Source organism: Carettochelys insculpta, chromosome 9, assembly GCF_033958435.1.
Source record: "Carettochelys insculpta isolate YL-2023 chromosome 9, ASM3395843v1, whole genome shotgun sequence".
Taxonomy (NCBI): Eukaryota; Metazoa; Chordata; order Testudines; family Carettochelyidae; genus Carettochelys; species Carettochelys insculpta.
This window is the reverse complement of record NC_134145.1, coordinates 28893830-28910553: the sequence shown is the minus strand read 5'-3', so window position 1 is coordinate 28910553 and position 16724 is coordinate 28893830. Positions and strand designations below refer to the sequence as shown.

General features: G+C 43.2%; 1 protein-coding gene across 1 annotated transcript in view; it reads left to right on the top strand.

The window, feature by feature from the left end:
• The window catches only part of LOC142017933 (uricase-like), a 33032-nt gene that overhangs the window by 14338 nt on the left and 1970 nt on the right, over positions 1-16724 (top strand). The window contains exons 2-7 of the mRNA XM_075003288.1: positions 4445-4663; positions 5964-6080; positions 6190-6268; positions 14446-14632; positions 15649-15772; positions 16213-16296. Coding sequence (XP_074859389.1) covers positions 4445-4663; positions 5964-6080; positions 6190-6268; positions 14446-14632; positions 15649-15772; positions 16213-16296 — 810 coding nt within the window. The remainder of the gene's footprint in view (positions 1-4444; positions 4664-5963; positions 6081-6189; positions 6269-14445; positions 14633-15648; positions 15773-16212; positions 16297-16724) is intronic.

Genomic DNA, 16724 nt, shown 5'->3' with positions numbered 1-16724 from the left:
GTGCATGTGTTCTGCCAGCCACCCTTCTTGTGAATTGTAAATACTTTATTTACAAACAACTCCCCTGCTGGTGACTCTCCAATTAACTGAGGCCCTACTTAATTTCAGATGTTGTGGAAATTGCTGATTCCGCAATATAAGGCGTCCACCAAAATTTTAATTAGATTACTTTGCACAGTCTGCAATTCTGCATATATTTGAGGTATGCAATACACACTTTTCTCCCATTAGTACAGTAGAACCTCATTTATCTGAATTGACAGCGGCTGGGGCTTGGCAGCCAGTCCTGTGGATGTGGGTCTTGGGCTATCAGCCCTGCACGTTGCATAATGGTAATACAGTTGCAGACCAAAATGTCTGGTCATCAAAAACAACCACAAGAAAACTGGCATGGACAACATAATATTTGAGTGTTTATACTGTTCCAGCACATCTTACTTTAAAAGTAGGTCTTCTCTGGCCTTTCCAAATTACTGCAATTAATTAATTGATGTCCATTACTACTTTTCTGCAAAACAAAAGAGCAGTCAAGTAGCACTTTAAAGACTAACAAAATAATTTATTAGGTGAACTTTCGTGGGACAGACCCACTTCTTCAGACCATAGCCATACCAGAACAGACTCAATATTTAAGGCACAGAGAACCAAAAACAGTAAGCAAGGAGGACAAATCAGAAAAAGATAATCAAGGTGAGCAAATCAGAGAGCAGAGGGGTGGGGAGGAGTCAAGAATTATATTAAGCAAAGTATGCCAAAGAGCCCCTATAATGTCCCAGAAAATTTGCATCCCGGTTCAAACCACATGTTAATGTGTCAAATTTGAATATGAAAGAGGACCTAACTGGGTTATTCACAAAATCATGGGCACATTCTCATGCTCCTCAACTAACATCATATATGCCATCATGTGCCAACAATGCCCAGATGCTTTGTATATTGGACAGACTTCAAACTCTCTCAGACAAAGAGTTAATGGGCACAAAACAGACATCAAAACGTTCCTGATCCACAAACCAGTCAGTCAACATTTTAATGGAGTGGGCCATTCTGTTAATGACTTAAGAGTTTGCGTTTTATTGAAGAAGAATTTTCAGTCTGCTTTAGAAAGAGAAGCTGCTGAACTCACTTTCATATTCAAATTTGACACATTAACATGTGGTTTGAACCAGGATGCAAATTTTCTGGGACATAAAAGGGGCTCTTTGGCATATTTGGCTTAATCTAATTCTTGACTCCCCCCACTCCCCCGGCCCCTCTGCTCTCTGATTTGCTCACCTTGATAATTTTTTTTCTGATTTGTCAACTTTGATTACTGTTTTTGGTTCTCTGTGCCTTAAATATTGAGTCTGTTCTGGTATGGCTATGGTCTGAAGAAGTGGGTCTGTCCCACGAAAGCTCACCTAATAAATTATTTTGTTAGTCTTTAAAGTGCTACTTGACTGCTTTTTTGTTTTGATAGCATATAGACTAACATGGCTCCTTCTCTGTTACTTTTCTGCAATTTTCCATGTCTTGTCCACAACTCACCTACAATTATTTGCCAATCATCTCATGATTCAAATAGGGCCTTAGTAATGATGCTTTAGCACTCTGCTGGCATGTAAATATATCTTTGTCTCTGAAAAACTAGTTTGAGCTCGGTTTTTTAACTTTGCAACATGTTACAGTAAAATCAGTGTATACAGTCATCTCCTAATTTTGCATACAGAATTACCATACATATTTTGCCAGGATGATAATGGTGAGCAGAAGGGGAGTTTTCAAATGATACCACAGAAAGTATGCTTTATAACAAAACAGCCCAAAACTACATAAAAGTGGTGAACATGGGATACAGCAAGTAATATGGGCCACAATGTGTCACCCCCTACTTAAATATCTCACCTGATCTTCCTCTGCCTTCTTGTTTGTACCCTATGCTTTGCCAGCCTGTTACCCTTTTGTCTTCTTCTTACAAGTGTTTCCACCTCTCCTTTCATCCTGCTTGTATGCTTGGCGTACCTTTTTGAAAACCATTTGTCAAACCATCATTGCTGATCCATTCAAATCGGTATTTAAGATCCTGCAGTCTCCCACCATCCCACTCACCCCAACTTTTATGGTCCAGTAGATGTTTGTGTGCCTAACATATATCAGAGAGGTAGACGAGGTAGTCTGTATCTTCAAAAACAACAAGAAGTTGAAGACAAGAACATGAGTGATGCATCTGATGAAGTGGGTCTTTGCCCACGAAAGCTTGTGGTCCAAAATATGTTAGTCTATAAGGTGCCACATGACTTCTTGTTGTTTTTAACATATATTAGTTACATAGTAACAGCCATGTTAGACTGTATTCTAACAAAACAAACAAGCAGTCGTAGCATTTTAAAGACTAAGAAAATAATATATTAGGTGATGAGCTTTTGTGGGGCAGACCTACTTCTTCAGATGTAGAGAAAGTCCTGTACCAGAAATGGCATGACAGTTTTATAACACAGATTTTAAAAAAAAAAAAAAAAAAGAGAGAAGAAAAAGAAATAAAACGTGACAAATCAGATACATAGGACAGAAAGCAGGGTGGGGCCAAAGGATGGGGAGAAGGGGAGTGAATTGCTAAGTAGGTTAAGTATATTAGAACATGACTCTCCTCTGCCCACCTCTTTTCCTGGTGTATGTTATGGTCTCACTCGGGTGACAATCTACCACTAAAACAGTAATGTCTTTGGAGTAAAGACTTGTCTTGTACACCTTTATGTAAAGTACTCAGCTCACTGTGGACACTGAAATAATAGCTATTAATAATTATAATACACTATATTAAATACTTTTTTGGGGTGTTACTAGAAACCTCATCAGTACCTGAAAACTAAAAATATGTTTTAAAAGTAACTGGGAAAAATGCCAAGTGGAAAATTGAATCAAGTTTATATGGAGGAAGAAAATCCTGATATAATAAATAAGTGATTCCCAGGGGATTAATAGCTTTGAAATAATCTAAGACCCTCAGCGGGGTTGACAGCCGGGGGGCAAATTGTGGAGGCGGGTCAAGAGGGGAAGGGGCGGGGTCAAGGGCAGTCAGCCCTTAGCACCGCCCAGACTGTGGCAGAGCCCCCTTCAACCCCAGCACTCAGAGCTACGTGGAGTGGTGCTGTAGGATTTGGTCAGCATGTCAAAGGGGTCTGTGGCTCTGGCTGCCACTGCTCTCACAGTGGCATCAGCCAGGAGCTCCAAGTCCCTTTGAAGCACCAGCCCTGGTGCAGTTGCCCTGCTTTTCTACCCCCATTGGTGGGCTCGTAGACCCTGCTGCTTCTGCTTACATTTTGCTGCCATTACACATTCAGAGAGGTTCAAAAGGATTTTGACACCTTTGGGCTGGTTGCATTCATTATTGCCAGGGACAAGCCAGAAAACAGGAGTGTAGCTCTGAGCCAGGGCTGTGGCTTGGTTCTCCAGAGGTAGGGAGGGACGGTGAGCTCAGCTCCACAGGGCAATAAACCCAGAGCCACTCAGACTCTTTGTGGGCACTGGGGTTTACAGCCTGGAACGCTTGTTATTCAAGCATCAGAGCAGCCTGCTGAGAGACACGTACTATCTTGTCTCATGGTTTTCTTTTCCTCTCCTATGTGTTGTGTGCATTGAATGGCTCCTATCTTGTACTTAGCTTGAACACTCTTTGGGTCAGGGCTTGTTTTTCTGTGTTTCCACAACAAGGCCCTGTTTCGTGACTGGGGTACCTGTGGAATACCGCAATATAAATTAGAATAAAAAACAATAATCATGAGAATGGGCCTGATACACAAATGTATAATAGCCTTAAAGCGGTGTAACACCATTGATTTCAGCCTAATTTGTGACAGTCAGTTGATTTCAATGGCATAAAAAGGAGCATAAACCAGAAGTAACACAGGGCCGAATGAAGGGTGACATCTATAGTGGAGTATTATGCCTCCTTTGTCAACTAGAATGTTTGTTCCATATGTAGCGCCAACAGACCTGGCAGGTTGGTGGCCCCAGGGCTAGAACCTGGAAGCATAGGGTCTAAAGCCCTGCACTCTACCACGTGAGCTAAAGGCCAGCTGGCTCTCAGCTGCACCTGTAGAGCAGAGACTTCACTCACCCCAGATGAGGTCTCAGTGCCTCTGGGTACTACACATACAAGAGATGGATTCCCCCGGGGTATATGTATAGTGCCCAGCAGAATAGGGCCTATAGAAATTCTGGCTTTTAGGCACTGTAATAAAAATGTTAAATACAGGTTCTCCTCCGCCAAATGGTTTCTTTCTTGTTGCCAGAACCTCACACCTTCCCCTAGCTGTCACTTCACTTATTGCAATTCTCCAGGATAAACACAAAAATAAAGTGATCACCAGTAACAAACAGATATTTGATTCAGCTGAGCCTAGCTCTGGCTTCCTTTCTAGCTGTGATCTCCACTAGGTAAGACATGTGTGTCTTTTCATGACAGAATGAAGGCGTGGAAGTCCTGAATTCCGAGTATGGAAAGAACGTGATTAAATTCCTTCGCATTCGAAGAGAAGACAAGAAACACTTCATTAAAGAAGTGGAGGCCTGTGTACACATTAGACTGGATTCTGTCAATGAGTACTTGCATGAAGACAATTCTGCTGTTATTCCTACTGACACCATGAAGAATATCGTCCTTGCTTTGGCAAAACTCAAAGGGGTATTTTAAGTGATTCTATTTAATTGTGTACTGATTTGTATGCACAGTGGTGTTCTGGATTTATTTGGAATGGTTTTTATACTTAGTTTTTATTGTCAATATATTTCAAAGGATCCTCTTCCTTCTTCCATTGCTCTCTCCTGTCCCCTTCCAAAGTGCACCCAGTTCAAGAAGCTCTTCTCCAGGTAAAAGGTCTTTCCTTTTTCCAGTATGAGCCCTTCAGACAGAATATTGAGGTTCTCATCTGCTATTTGGTGCACACCTATGGGTAGTTTTTATTTTATACGTTGACAACATTTTTAGGTATGGTTGATTCCCCTTGTTTCATGAATTTTTTTTTCCATGTAGACCAGTGGTTCTTAACTTGGGGGTGCATGCACCCCTTTGGCAGTAAGCGATGCACTTTCTGGGGGGTGCGAGACATGCCAGATTTTTTTAGACAGTAAATTATCGAAAACACAAATTAAGCACAGGCACATAAGTACAACTACCTTGTTTAATCAGACCTATGTATTTGTTAACATTATACACTTTTAATAAAAAACTATTTAATATGCATTTAAAAACATATAGGCCCCCCCATCTCCATTTTTGATAGAGGGGTGAGAATGTATTTTGAGAACCAAAGGGCTGCAGGCTGCAGTAAAGGTTAAGAACCACTGATGTAGATCCTGGGATCTGGGAGTACTTAACTTTGGGAAAGTATTAGTTCAATTCTGAACCTCACATGTACAATTTGGGTCCCCGTTCCATTTTCAGATGTAGTCTTTTGTCCGACAAAGCCAGCATTGTTCTCGCTCCTGTCTTCAGATACCTTTGTAGTGGGACTGCTGTGCACTCTTTAAATAAATAAATAAATAAATAAATAAATAAAATAGCTGTGATGCAGCACTTTTCATCAGCAGATCTCCAAGGCTTCACAAAGAATCTAAGTATTATCATCCCAGTTCAAGGGCTTCAGCTCTTCATTTAATCTGCCAATTCCATATAGTCTAATAATACCACATTATGCACCAAACTCTTCAGAAAATCCCATCTTTATCTTTAGCATACTTCAATTCCCAGTAGGAATGCTTTGACACCATATCTTCTAAGGGTCATGTACCAGGGATGGATTCTCTCAATCCAGTTATTCTACCCTGCCCCCTACTTTCCTTTGTGAATGACAGCCATATAATCTACAAAATCCATTTTCACCCAAAATATTCACAATGATACAGACACACAGTGCATGCCATGTTCTGTATGGCCATGTTCATAAAGTAATCCCTGCTCTCTAATGTGTTATTTGGTTTCTTAGATCATCACTATAGAACAATTTGCCCTGGATATCTGCAATCACTTCATTTCATCATATTCTCATGTGGTACATGTCAGGTCCTATATACAAGAGGTACCATGGCGGCGTCTGGAACAGGTATATAAAAATACTAGCATATTTGCTTGGACTTTTCTTTCTCAGTTCATGTTTAAGTTATATTGCAATGCTTTACACTTTCACTTACAAGTGTGTTTGAAATTTGTAGAATGGCATTCCCCACGTCCATGCCTTTATCTGTGTTCCTGAAGGAATTCGCTTTTGTGAAGCTGAACAGTGTCGAAACGGTGAGAAAATAATTCCCAATATTCCCTCAGCATCATTATGTTTTAATGTCTCTATTGATAAAAAGCAAACACAGGCTTGGAGGCAGTTCTAGGAGTAAAAGACTTAGAACGTGATCAAAGGTTTCCTACAGTGAAAGAAAGGGGCATCCTCCACGTTTTTAAGATGGGTTTGACTGCTTGTCCTTGCTCACTGAATAACGGGTACGCAAATAATGCAGGATCCAGCCTTATATTTACAGAATTCTCATATAAAATAATTACAATTGTTCACAAAGCATTGCAATTATCTAAACTCACAGGACTGAATTAACTTCTGAAAATGACCTGCTTAAACTAATAGATTGTCGTATACCCCAGGGATGCACAAAGAGGGAGGCAGGTCCCCTCCTGGCGAGGGGATGCAATTTCATAAGGGGGCAGCATGATCAGCTGCTGGGCCTCAGGCTCATCCATACCATTTAGAAAGTTGAAATACGTTACTGGTTTTATATATGCGTATTCAGATTTATACACCAATTAATAAAGTTTTTACATTCTGCATCCTTATTTTCTTACACATGCCAAAAGGGTTAATTTTCATATGAACATAACCGAAATTTCCAACAGTTTGGATTAGCTTAGACAGGTTGATATGTGAGGAGCACTGCTAATTGCCAGGATGAAAATTGAGGCCCAACATAAAAAGTTAGCCGACAGTCAGTTTTACTCTAACAAACAGTACATACCCAAAGATATCGCATTTTAGTCAAACTGCCCAATTGACAGCACCACTGCAGTACCCTATGGCTATGCCGTGGCTTAGGTTCTAAAAAGATGCCATTTCAGAATTACAAACGAGGCCAGACTACTAGAAAGAGCTCTCCCTAGACTCTAAAAGCTGTTGGTGTGGTGAATGGCGAGAATCGCTCGGCCACACCTACCCGTCCGGATCCTCAGGCACCTCTAGGGTGTTAGGATGGAGCGGCGGAGACCCGGCGATGTAAGGCCGCCCCGCTCCTCTGCAGATCGTCCCCACCCACCTCCGGCAGGAGGCCCCGGGGCTGTGCACATACCCTTTACCGCTGCGTGGTGAAACTTTTCCCCTTGAATGGACAGTGACTCGCCAGCAGGGCGGTAGGTTGAGACAAAGGAAGGAGGCTTGCAGTTAAAGAACCGCTATACTGTTTATTAACAAAGCCAACAACAAGCAAATAGGCAACAATACATATAAAACAAACACATGAGGCAATTCATAAGAATGTTATCTTACATAAACTTTAAGTTATAACGGATGCTTACAATTATCACTATTATATTATGTTAACTTTGTGTTATTGTAAACACTTATAATGGTAATTAATAAAGAATCCATGAGGTAGAATTTGTATAGTTGTTTTTATTATACTGGGAGGCAAGAGAATTGGTTAAATAGGAAAGCTATAGGGAAGAGGTTTAGGGGCTTTATTTGTTTTGGCTCCGAGCAAGGGGAGGTCAATATGCCTTCCCCCTTTAAGCTCCGGCTGGGTTGCTAGGCCAGCCTATTAGAGACCTCGGGGCTTAGCCTGCCAAGGTCTTCTCCCAGCTGAGTGAGTGTTCTTTGTAACCTCCCCAGCTGGGGCTTGGAGAGTAAGATTAGGGAAGGGGGTTAAGTAAAATGCAGGATAAATTTGGGGAGACAGGGGGTTGAGGCCTCTACCGTTCTGCCCTGCCTGTACACTAAATAAACAAATATAATTACTATGCAAACAACAATATAACTACTTAATTAAGCTATAACTGAATTAAAACTATAAGTACAGAACTTATTAATACAAGTGTACAGCCTATTAATGTGTAGGTATGGGCAGTTAGGCCCGGCCCTGGGGTCGAGCCCCAGGTGTGGCCCTTCCTCGGCCCTGGAAGGGCATGGCCCGGGTTGCAATCCCGAACCCCCCAACTGGGGGCCCAATGCCCAAATGTCTAACTGTTTGTGATAATGACCCGGGCTGTGCCTCGGGCCTGTGGTAATATTACGTGTCCAGTAGCAGTAGTCCAGTCAGGTGAGTAGGTCACGTCTGGTTGTCCAATCAGGTTCGTTGACGCCACGAGATGGTGGGTGGCAGGCTGAGCTGCGGTGCTCAGCTCTGAGCAGAGCTGCCTAGGGGCAGATGCTGCTGTGATTTCAGCTTCTTCAAAAAACAGGAGCTCTTTGAAAAGGCAGGAGCTCTTCGCAAAGTCTTCACCGCTGGAGCGGCTGTCCAGACTGCCTTGGGTGCTGTGCTGCGCTGCACCTGCTTTTATCCTTTGATTTCATGCATAATTGATTATTTGATTTTAATATTCATGATTTTGTCCATGGTTTTCAACCAGGTCCTCCAGGCTGTGGAAATTTCTAGAAACTCTCCACATGCGCCCAGTCAGAGGCCTGGATTTTGAACCTGGGCATGAAGTGTTTATGAGTTCTGGTTACCCGGGAAACCAACTGACACAGAGTGACCATTGCAGGGGGCTGCTAAATGGCAGCCTCTGTAACTTTAGATTCTACCTGTACCTGCATTGATTTTTTCAATGGCCAAAGGCTTGTTTCCCCTGACCCACGGGGACGATAATGCCCAAGGGATAAAAATCCCTGACAAAAGCGCACCCAGACATTTGTGCAAGACTTTTTTCATATGTAAACACTAACATGTTTGTGCACAAATTCTGAATTCACTGCACAAGTAAAACTGCCACTGAGTTCAGTGAAAGTTTTTGAGTGGTCAAGAAATGCAGGATATAAGTCTGGTCAGGGTGTTACATGTCCTGCTACCAATTTGAATGTACAAATTCCATGTCATTGACTACCTACAAGAATGTCAGCGGGATCCAAATTTTGTTTTATGTGACATGAGGCTCTAATGCCAGGAGCTGGACTGAGATTCCCTACACTAATAAGCAGAATGGGACTAGAATTTCTAAACACTACTGTGATAGAAATAGTAACAATAGATTCCTCAGTACTGAACAATCATTAGACAGTAAACTTAATTGCTAATGACTGAGGCTGTATTCAAATTCATAATCTACAGATGAAAGGCTCTGTAGCTCATTAATCAGTCTTTTACCCACCAAATCCCATTCTTGGTTCACAGGGTTGTTAGGACTGTACGGCTTGTCCATGGGTCATCTAACACGTCTCTTCGTATCTTAGCACGACTCCTTTCCTTCGTGAACAGCAAAGAGTGCTGAGAGACTCATTCTGAGTGTTTTTTCCAGTGTTTCTACCAGTACAAGAGGCAGCATCAGATACAAATGTCCAGTGAATTTTGGTCTCAGTTTCCTGTAAAAAGAGGCATTTCTCAGTCCTGGAGACATTTAACCAGTACCATAATTTGTGGCAGCATGACCAGCACTGACTTAGAATTTTCCTACAAGGATGACAAAATCATTCTTAAATTTTACATGGAAATTAATCAGGAAACCTGAATTAAAGTTTATATCACTTGCTGGAAAATCTGCTTCACATACACTCAGGAGTATCTCATATTTTTCAGTTTCTACAGTCTCATCACCAAACCTTTGTACACCTTATGCATCAAAACTGTGAATGTTTGTGGGAGGGGGTGGTCTGCCCCTTAAGAATTATGGTGCCTACTGGGTTAGTCCACCCCGTTTATGTGGGGTTTGGATGATCTGGCATATACACAAGGGCTTTGGAAACATTGATAGAGCAGCACCAGTGCCAGAAATAAATGGCGCAGGGTAAGTGGGCCCAGGCTATCATTTCATACAACCAATTGAGGATGAACTGGGCAAAGGGGACCAGCATAAATTCTGTTTCCTCCCTCGCAGCAGGGCAGAGAGGTCATGGGGAAGGCTGGCCTGCTGACCCCTCTGAGACGGAGGGCTAATGGGAGAAAAAGCTGATGGAGAAGATGGCTAGAGCTCTACAGCTCGCTGAAGTATAACCCAGCTCTAAGGAGGAGAGCTGAGAGAGGGACAGGCTTCCTAATGTGAGCCAGGGCCTGAATGAACTTGCTCCTGTCGGCTGTTGATGAACTAACTGGGGGAAAATACTTAAGAAGTGGAGGGTTCTTTCATAGACACACCTAATCCTGTGTAGATGATGAACAGACATATTGGCTTTGCCAAAGCAATTACTCAGCAAGGAGAGATAACTCAGTGGTTTGCGCATTGGCCTGCTATGCGCGGGGTTGTGAGGTCAGTCCTTGAAGGGGCTATTTAGGGATCTAGGGCAAATAGATTAAAAAAAGGGTGGTGCTTGCTCCTGCAAAGAGGGCAGGGGACTTGACTCAATGGCCTCCCAATGTCCCTTGCTGCTCTATGAGACAGGTATCTCCATATAGCTGGTGTTGGGGGAGAGATAACTCAGTAGTTTGAGCATTTGCCTGCTAAACGCAGGGTTGTGAGCTCAGTCCTTGAGGAGGTCATTTAAGGGGCTGGGGCAAACAGATTTAAGAAAAAAATCCCTGAGGGAGGCTGCTTGGTCCTGCCAAGAGGGCAGAGGACTGGACTTGATGACCTCCCAAGGTCTCTATCCCCATATATTTCTATGATATTATTATTATTTGGCTCTTTTGGGTTAAAATTCATTGTAGTCTTTAGTGAAGGGGCAGTGAAATATTATCTTTCTTGTACCGCTAAAGAGCGGATAAACTGTACTTAACATGGCCCAATGGAAGAGGAGACCCTTACCTGAGTTTCATCTACAAACAAGCAGTGATACCAAACCCAAGTGAAAGTGAGAGTGGGATGGGTTAACAAGTGGCGGTACAGACTTTGTACAAATAGTCCTAGATATCATTGGACCCTTTTCTACTAGTGCTTAAAGACCAGAGCTGACCAGACACAAATTAGAATCTGTGTTTCTGTTCAGTGACGACTTGAGTTGAAATAACTGATGAGCAGTTTTGGTGGCTGAACCTTAAGACCCAGTTTGAAGACAGCATTGTAATGAAAGGTAACAGAGATGCAGCAGAAGTGAGGCTTCCTGCTATCCAATGATACCACTGAGAACTGGGCTAAGCAGAGTCAACTCAGAACACAGCATTGAGGCCAGAGGAAGAGGTGACAGCGAGCAGCAATAGAGACAGCAGTGAATGTGGTGGCAACCACCACCAGCAAAATGGTGAGCAGTGGCATTGCTTGACACGCCCCTTTTGAGGGGTGGGAGGCAAATACTTGTGAATGCACCCCCTGAATTTGGGGACATCACTGATTTGGATGACTGATCGTGAGCAGGGTGCAGCAAAGGGACAGAGGAGTAGTACGTGAAATGGATGTTTGGCTGTTGGAACCCTAGAGTGAACAGGAGTTACTGGATCTTCTGGGTACTGGGAGAAGAGGCTATGGAAACACAGCCATGGACCAGCTACAGAATTATGGATATCTACCAGCACATGACAGGGATTAGCAACAGAGCTGCATGAATGCAAAGTAACAGCATGTGGTATACCACAAGATCCAAGGAATGCAACAAGTGATCTGGTGCCAACCTGCTACTTTTACATGAGTGGTGTGTCCTCCTCAGCCAAAGCCTTACCATCACCCTGAAAACCACCATGGATACCTGGGAGGACCCTGAGATGGATACACCAGCCATGGACAGTGAGCAGGAGGAGAAGTGGGGAGACGCAGGAAGGCTCCACCATACCCCAAGCCAGGACCTGTTTGAGATTCTGCCACAGTCTATTAAGCCTCATTCACTAAGCATGGGTGAACTGAAGGAGGACCAAGGTAAGTGTGTTCCTGAATTTTCCTTGCAATGTTTACGTTTAAAATGGTACCCAACCCATCCACGAGATCATCTTTTCATTGTTTTACTTTGACAAGAAGAAACAGAGGTATAACAAATGCTGCAGGAGTAGGCATGTGCCTGCATTAGCAGGGGACAGGCAAAGCACTTTTTAATGTACACTTGTATGTCCTGCAAGGTCTCTGTGAAACTTTCATGGAGGTACTCTGCACTCTTCTCGCAAAGGTTTCTAGGGACTGCTGCCTTGTTTGCTCCTCCCTTCCCGCACCACTCCATGATGGAGTTGGCTGGCATCACTGTAGTCTGCAGGCGAGAGGCATATGGGCTTTGGTAGCTTTGGGATGCCAGTAGCAGCTGTGTTGTCTGTGTTTTATCATCCCCAGGAGTGAGGTGTCAGCTAAAACCATGACCGCCTAGGGAAAACTGCGAATATTCAGTGCTCTTGCCCTGTGCTTGTATCCACGAAATAGGAACAGAAATTTTGCGGTTTCTTGAAATCAGAAATCCTTCCTGCTCCCACTCACCTCTGCCAGGACATAGTCACCATTGCTGGGGCTGGAGAACAAGGCCATGCAGAAGATCTGGCAAACTGAAGGGCCAGGAAAAGATTTTCAGTAAAAGTTTTTATCAGCATTAGGAAGGAAATTTTGAAACTTACCTTTCCTTTTTCAAGGGACTTTAAATCCTCCGCACCGACAGAATTCCTGATCCCAAGGAAGAGGAGAAAGAAGACAACTAGGGAGGACACGTTCAGCAAGAACCTGCAAGCCAGTACTCCATCAGATCATGAACAAAGGCAGGCAGCATGGCAGAGAGAGTGGACAGGAAAAATGCCCAGGAAATCCAGGATATCATGGGTCTTCTTATGCAGAAAGCTCCAATGCTTTTTCAGACCCCAATTGATGTATGCGTCCAAAAAGCTGGGACTTGTATACATGCCATATCTCATAGAGCTGGAAGGGACCTTGAGAGGTTATCAAGTCCAGTCCCCTGCTCTCTTGGCAGGGTCAAGCACCCCCCCGACAGTTTTTTTAAAACCCTATTGGGCCCAAGACCCCTAAATGGCTTCATGAAGGATTGGACTCATAACTCTTGGTTTACAGGGCCAATGCTCAAACCACTGAGCTGCTCATCCCCCAACCCTTTAGGCTCCTGAGAGAGCTTCATATTGTAGTAGCTTGGTGCACGCTCCTACATTCCATGTAGCCTAACTGCCACATCCTTATTCCTACCCCTCTGCAAGGGGTGCGGACTAGGCAAACCACAGCTTCCTGTACACTGACCTTTGAGAGCCACAGCTGGCATATGTGTAGGCACAGTGGGTTATATTCGTACACTGCAATGGACAGAAGCGTTAGCTGCCTTTCCCATTTCAAAGTCCCATTCTGTTAGTGTGTGTTTAAAGTTTGTATTGCAGTGCCTGCCCGTCTTTGTTCCTGGTTTTTGTGCACTGTTTTTGCCAGTCAATTTTCTATTTTTGGAAAATAAAATCATTGTTAATAGTATACAATAGTACACATTGCACAATGCATTACAGTACCAAAGCACACAGTACTTGTAAATGCACAGCAAGCACCACAGCACTCAGAGGCTCAGGAAAACAAAAGCATAGCCTTAACTGGACAGCAAACACCAAACAAGCCCTAACAATGACCAAGGCTTATGGCACAGAGGACAGTTCAGCATAGAACACGGTTCGGGATGCCTGTTGAAGTGTGGTACTTCTGCATTCTGTATTTGCAATAGTTATGAGAATTGTGCAGAGCTCTGTGGGCTCCATGCTTCTTTCAGTGATGGTGGAAATGAAAAAGTACCACACAGGTTTGTGGGATTTTAAAAATAAGGAGCAAAACTTATTGAATATGGATGGCATTATGGGGTGGAAAAACTTGCATGATGGGAACTTGATCCCTGTCTTCCAGTGATCGGTGGACAAGTCATTTCTGCCCCAAAGCATGTTGCGAAGATGTCCCAAAAGGCATTGCGCCAGACACGGGCCTACAGCACACTGCCCTTTGCATTGACACAAGTACTCCTGATGAGTGTGCGCAGTACACATGAGAGATATACTAACTTTGGTGGCTGTACGCTGACATATATTGTGTGAAAAAAGTGTGCCATGAAGACTTAGCCTAAAGGGTTGATCAAAAAAGTGACGTGTGGAACGGCATCAACTCCCATTAACTTTAATGGGAACTGGATTGGGAGTGGGCCACTCCTCAGAGAAAAGACCAACAGTCCCTTTCAGATCACACACTAACTTCTAATGTATAGCAGTTGGCTCTCAGCTCCGTGTATCTACATGCAGAAAATAACGTTTAGTAATACATAAATATCACAAAACATTTATAAAATTGCACCTTTGGGGCGATGCTGTATGGTGCTATGCCACCCCAGCACAGAGTTCCCACTTTCCTGCATGAAGAGGAGCTGATCTTTTCCTTCTAATGTTTTTGGATCACAGGTTGCCCAGTTCTTGTCTCTGGAATTAAAGAGCTGAAACTCAAGAAAACAACACAGTCTGGATTTGAAGGCTTCCACAGGGACAAATACACCACAATTCCTGACCGGACCGACAGGGTTTTAAGTGCAGAACTCTTCTGCAAGTGGTTCTACAACCCAGAGAATGATATTGACTTTGACTGCATATGGTATGTACAGAATTGATATGTCTGCTGGCAAAATTTATCAACTTAGGCTGCTTTTACACTTGCCCCCTCCTGTTGGAGATGGCATGGTAACAAGGCAATTCGAAGCAGGCTAATGAGGTGCTAACGTGTACATTCAACGCCTCATTAGCATAATGGCACCTGTGTGAATTTTGAAGTGCAGACTTCAAATTGCACATTGCCAGTGAAGATGGGGGCAGCTTCGAAATAAGCACCCCTCTTTGACGTTCCCTTACCCCACAGAACTAGATAGCAGTAAGAGAATGTTGAAGTGGGGTGCTTATTTCGAAGCTGTCCCCATCTACATTGTCAAGCTGCAATTCGAAGTCTGCACATTGAAATTCGCGTGGCCGCCATTATGTTAATGAGGTGCTGAATATGCACCTTCGGGCCTCACTAGCATGCCACCTCCATCGGGAGGAAGCAAGTGTAGAAGCAGTCTTAGAGCTCTAAAAGAACAAGGAACCTTCTACACGGTAGGCTCTGTACACCCTGTGCCCTATAAGCCACCCCAGTTTCCTTTTTGTTACAATGAAAACAGTCTTATTTAAATGCTCTGGGCCTGATTTCACAGATGCTGTGAAATCACTCACAGTTCCCACTGACTTCAGCTGAAGTTGCAGGTGTTCAATACCTCCAAAGATAAGGCTCTGAGTGCTAGCTTGCCTTTGGTGTAAAGTGGCCTTGCTCCAGCATAGACTTCTGCCAACTTACACCAGCTGATGATTTGGATGGCGCAGTTCATATTTGAACATAACTCACCAAGGCAAAACATGCTAAGTAGCTTAAATAAAAAGCTGATTATAGGGTTAGGGGATTGGAGTGGGAGGTGAGGGATTGGTAGGCAGAGGGCTTAGTACAAAAAAAAAAGACAGAGGAGACAAAAATAAAATATTAGAAATTAAGAAAAACAAAACCAAAAACAATCCTACAGGCAATGAACAAAACATTTCATCAGTAATTGTAGATCTTTTCTTTTCTTTCACAATATTTGTAAGGGACACTGTTTATGAGAGTGTCCTTGAGGCATTTGCTGGGCCTCCTGAGTGTGGGAAATACTCACCCTCTCATCAGAAGACTGTCAACAACATTCAGATGCTCATCCTGGCGAGAGTTCCACAGGTACCTTTTTCATCATTTAATATTTAGCTCACAAAGCACATATAGTTGCAGGATCCACTGAGCAGTCCAGGCTGAGCCAATTTGTCAGGTAACCTAAGTAAAATATGTAGTGGCCTATAGATGCCACTAGCAGTTTTGAAAAAAAAATTTAGAATGCGGACAAAATACCTTCACAGGCAGTGCTCTGCATATCACTGGGATGGCGATGGGAGGGAAGGGCACTCAGCACTTCCCAGGCATATACTCTCTCAAATAAAAGAGAAGAATGCTACAGCTTAATCTTCCAGTGCTCCTAAAATGGGCCCGTTTTACCTTCCGCACGCCTCTTCCTTGTCTGACCTTTCAACTATTTTTCTTTATTAAAATGGGAGCTTTATGAGATTGGCATGTTAGAAGGTATGGTGACAAACTGCGACAATTTCGGAATTTTATCATTTCAGATACAGGAGATTGAAGTTACCTTGAACAACATTTATTATAATGTTGTAGACCTGAAGAAATTTGGATTGACCAATGACAAGGAGGTGAGGGAATATTCAAAATATTAAATGCACAGGGGCATCTAAAAAATCCCAGCCCATTAAGAGCTGTTTCCTTTGCGCTGCTCTGGTGATGCAAATTGGCCATAAAAGCTAGTTTAACAGGGTTCCTATGAATTTCCTCTTGTGACATAGGACCATTGTGTCCCTCCCACTTAGCTGCTCAGAGTGCTGCCCAGTTTCAGCTAGGGAGCTGACCCATTGAAGTTACACTAGGGTAAACCTGGTATCAATGAGAAGAAAATTAGGCCATTTAATGTCCTGATTGCCACTTTTGACAGATGAATTAACGTTTCCTTATTCTGTTTTCCTCACCCTGGATCTGGGTTTTCTTCCCTTACTACTATGATCCTGGTCCCCTTTGAATAGACAGTACAGGTGTGCTCCTGCTCCCATTTATATTCATAACAAAA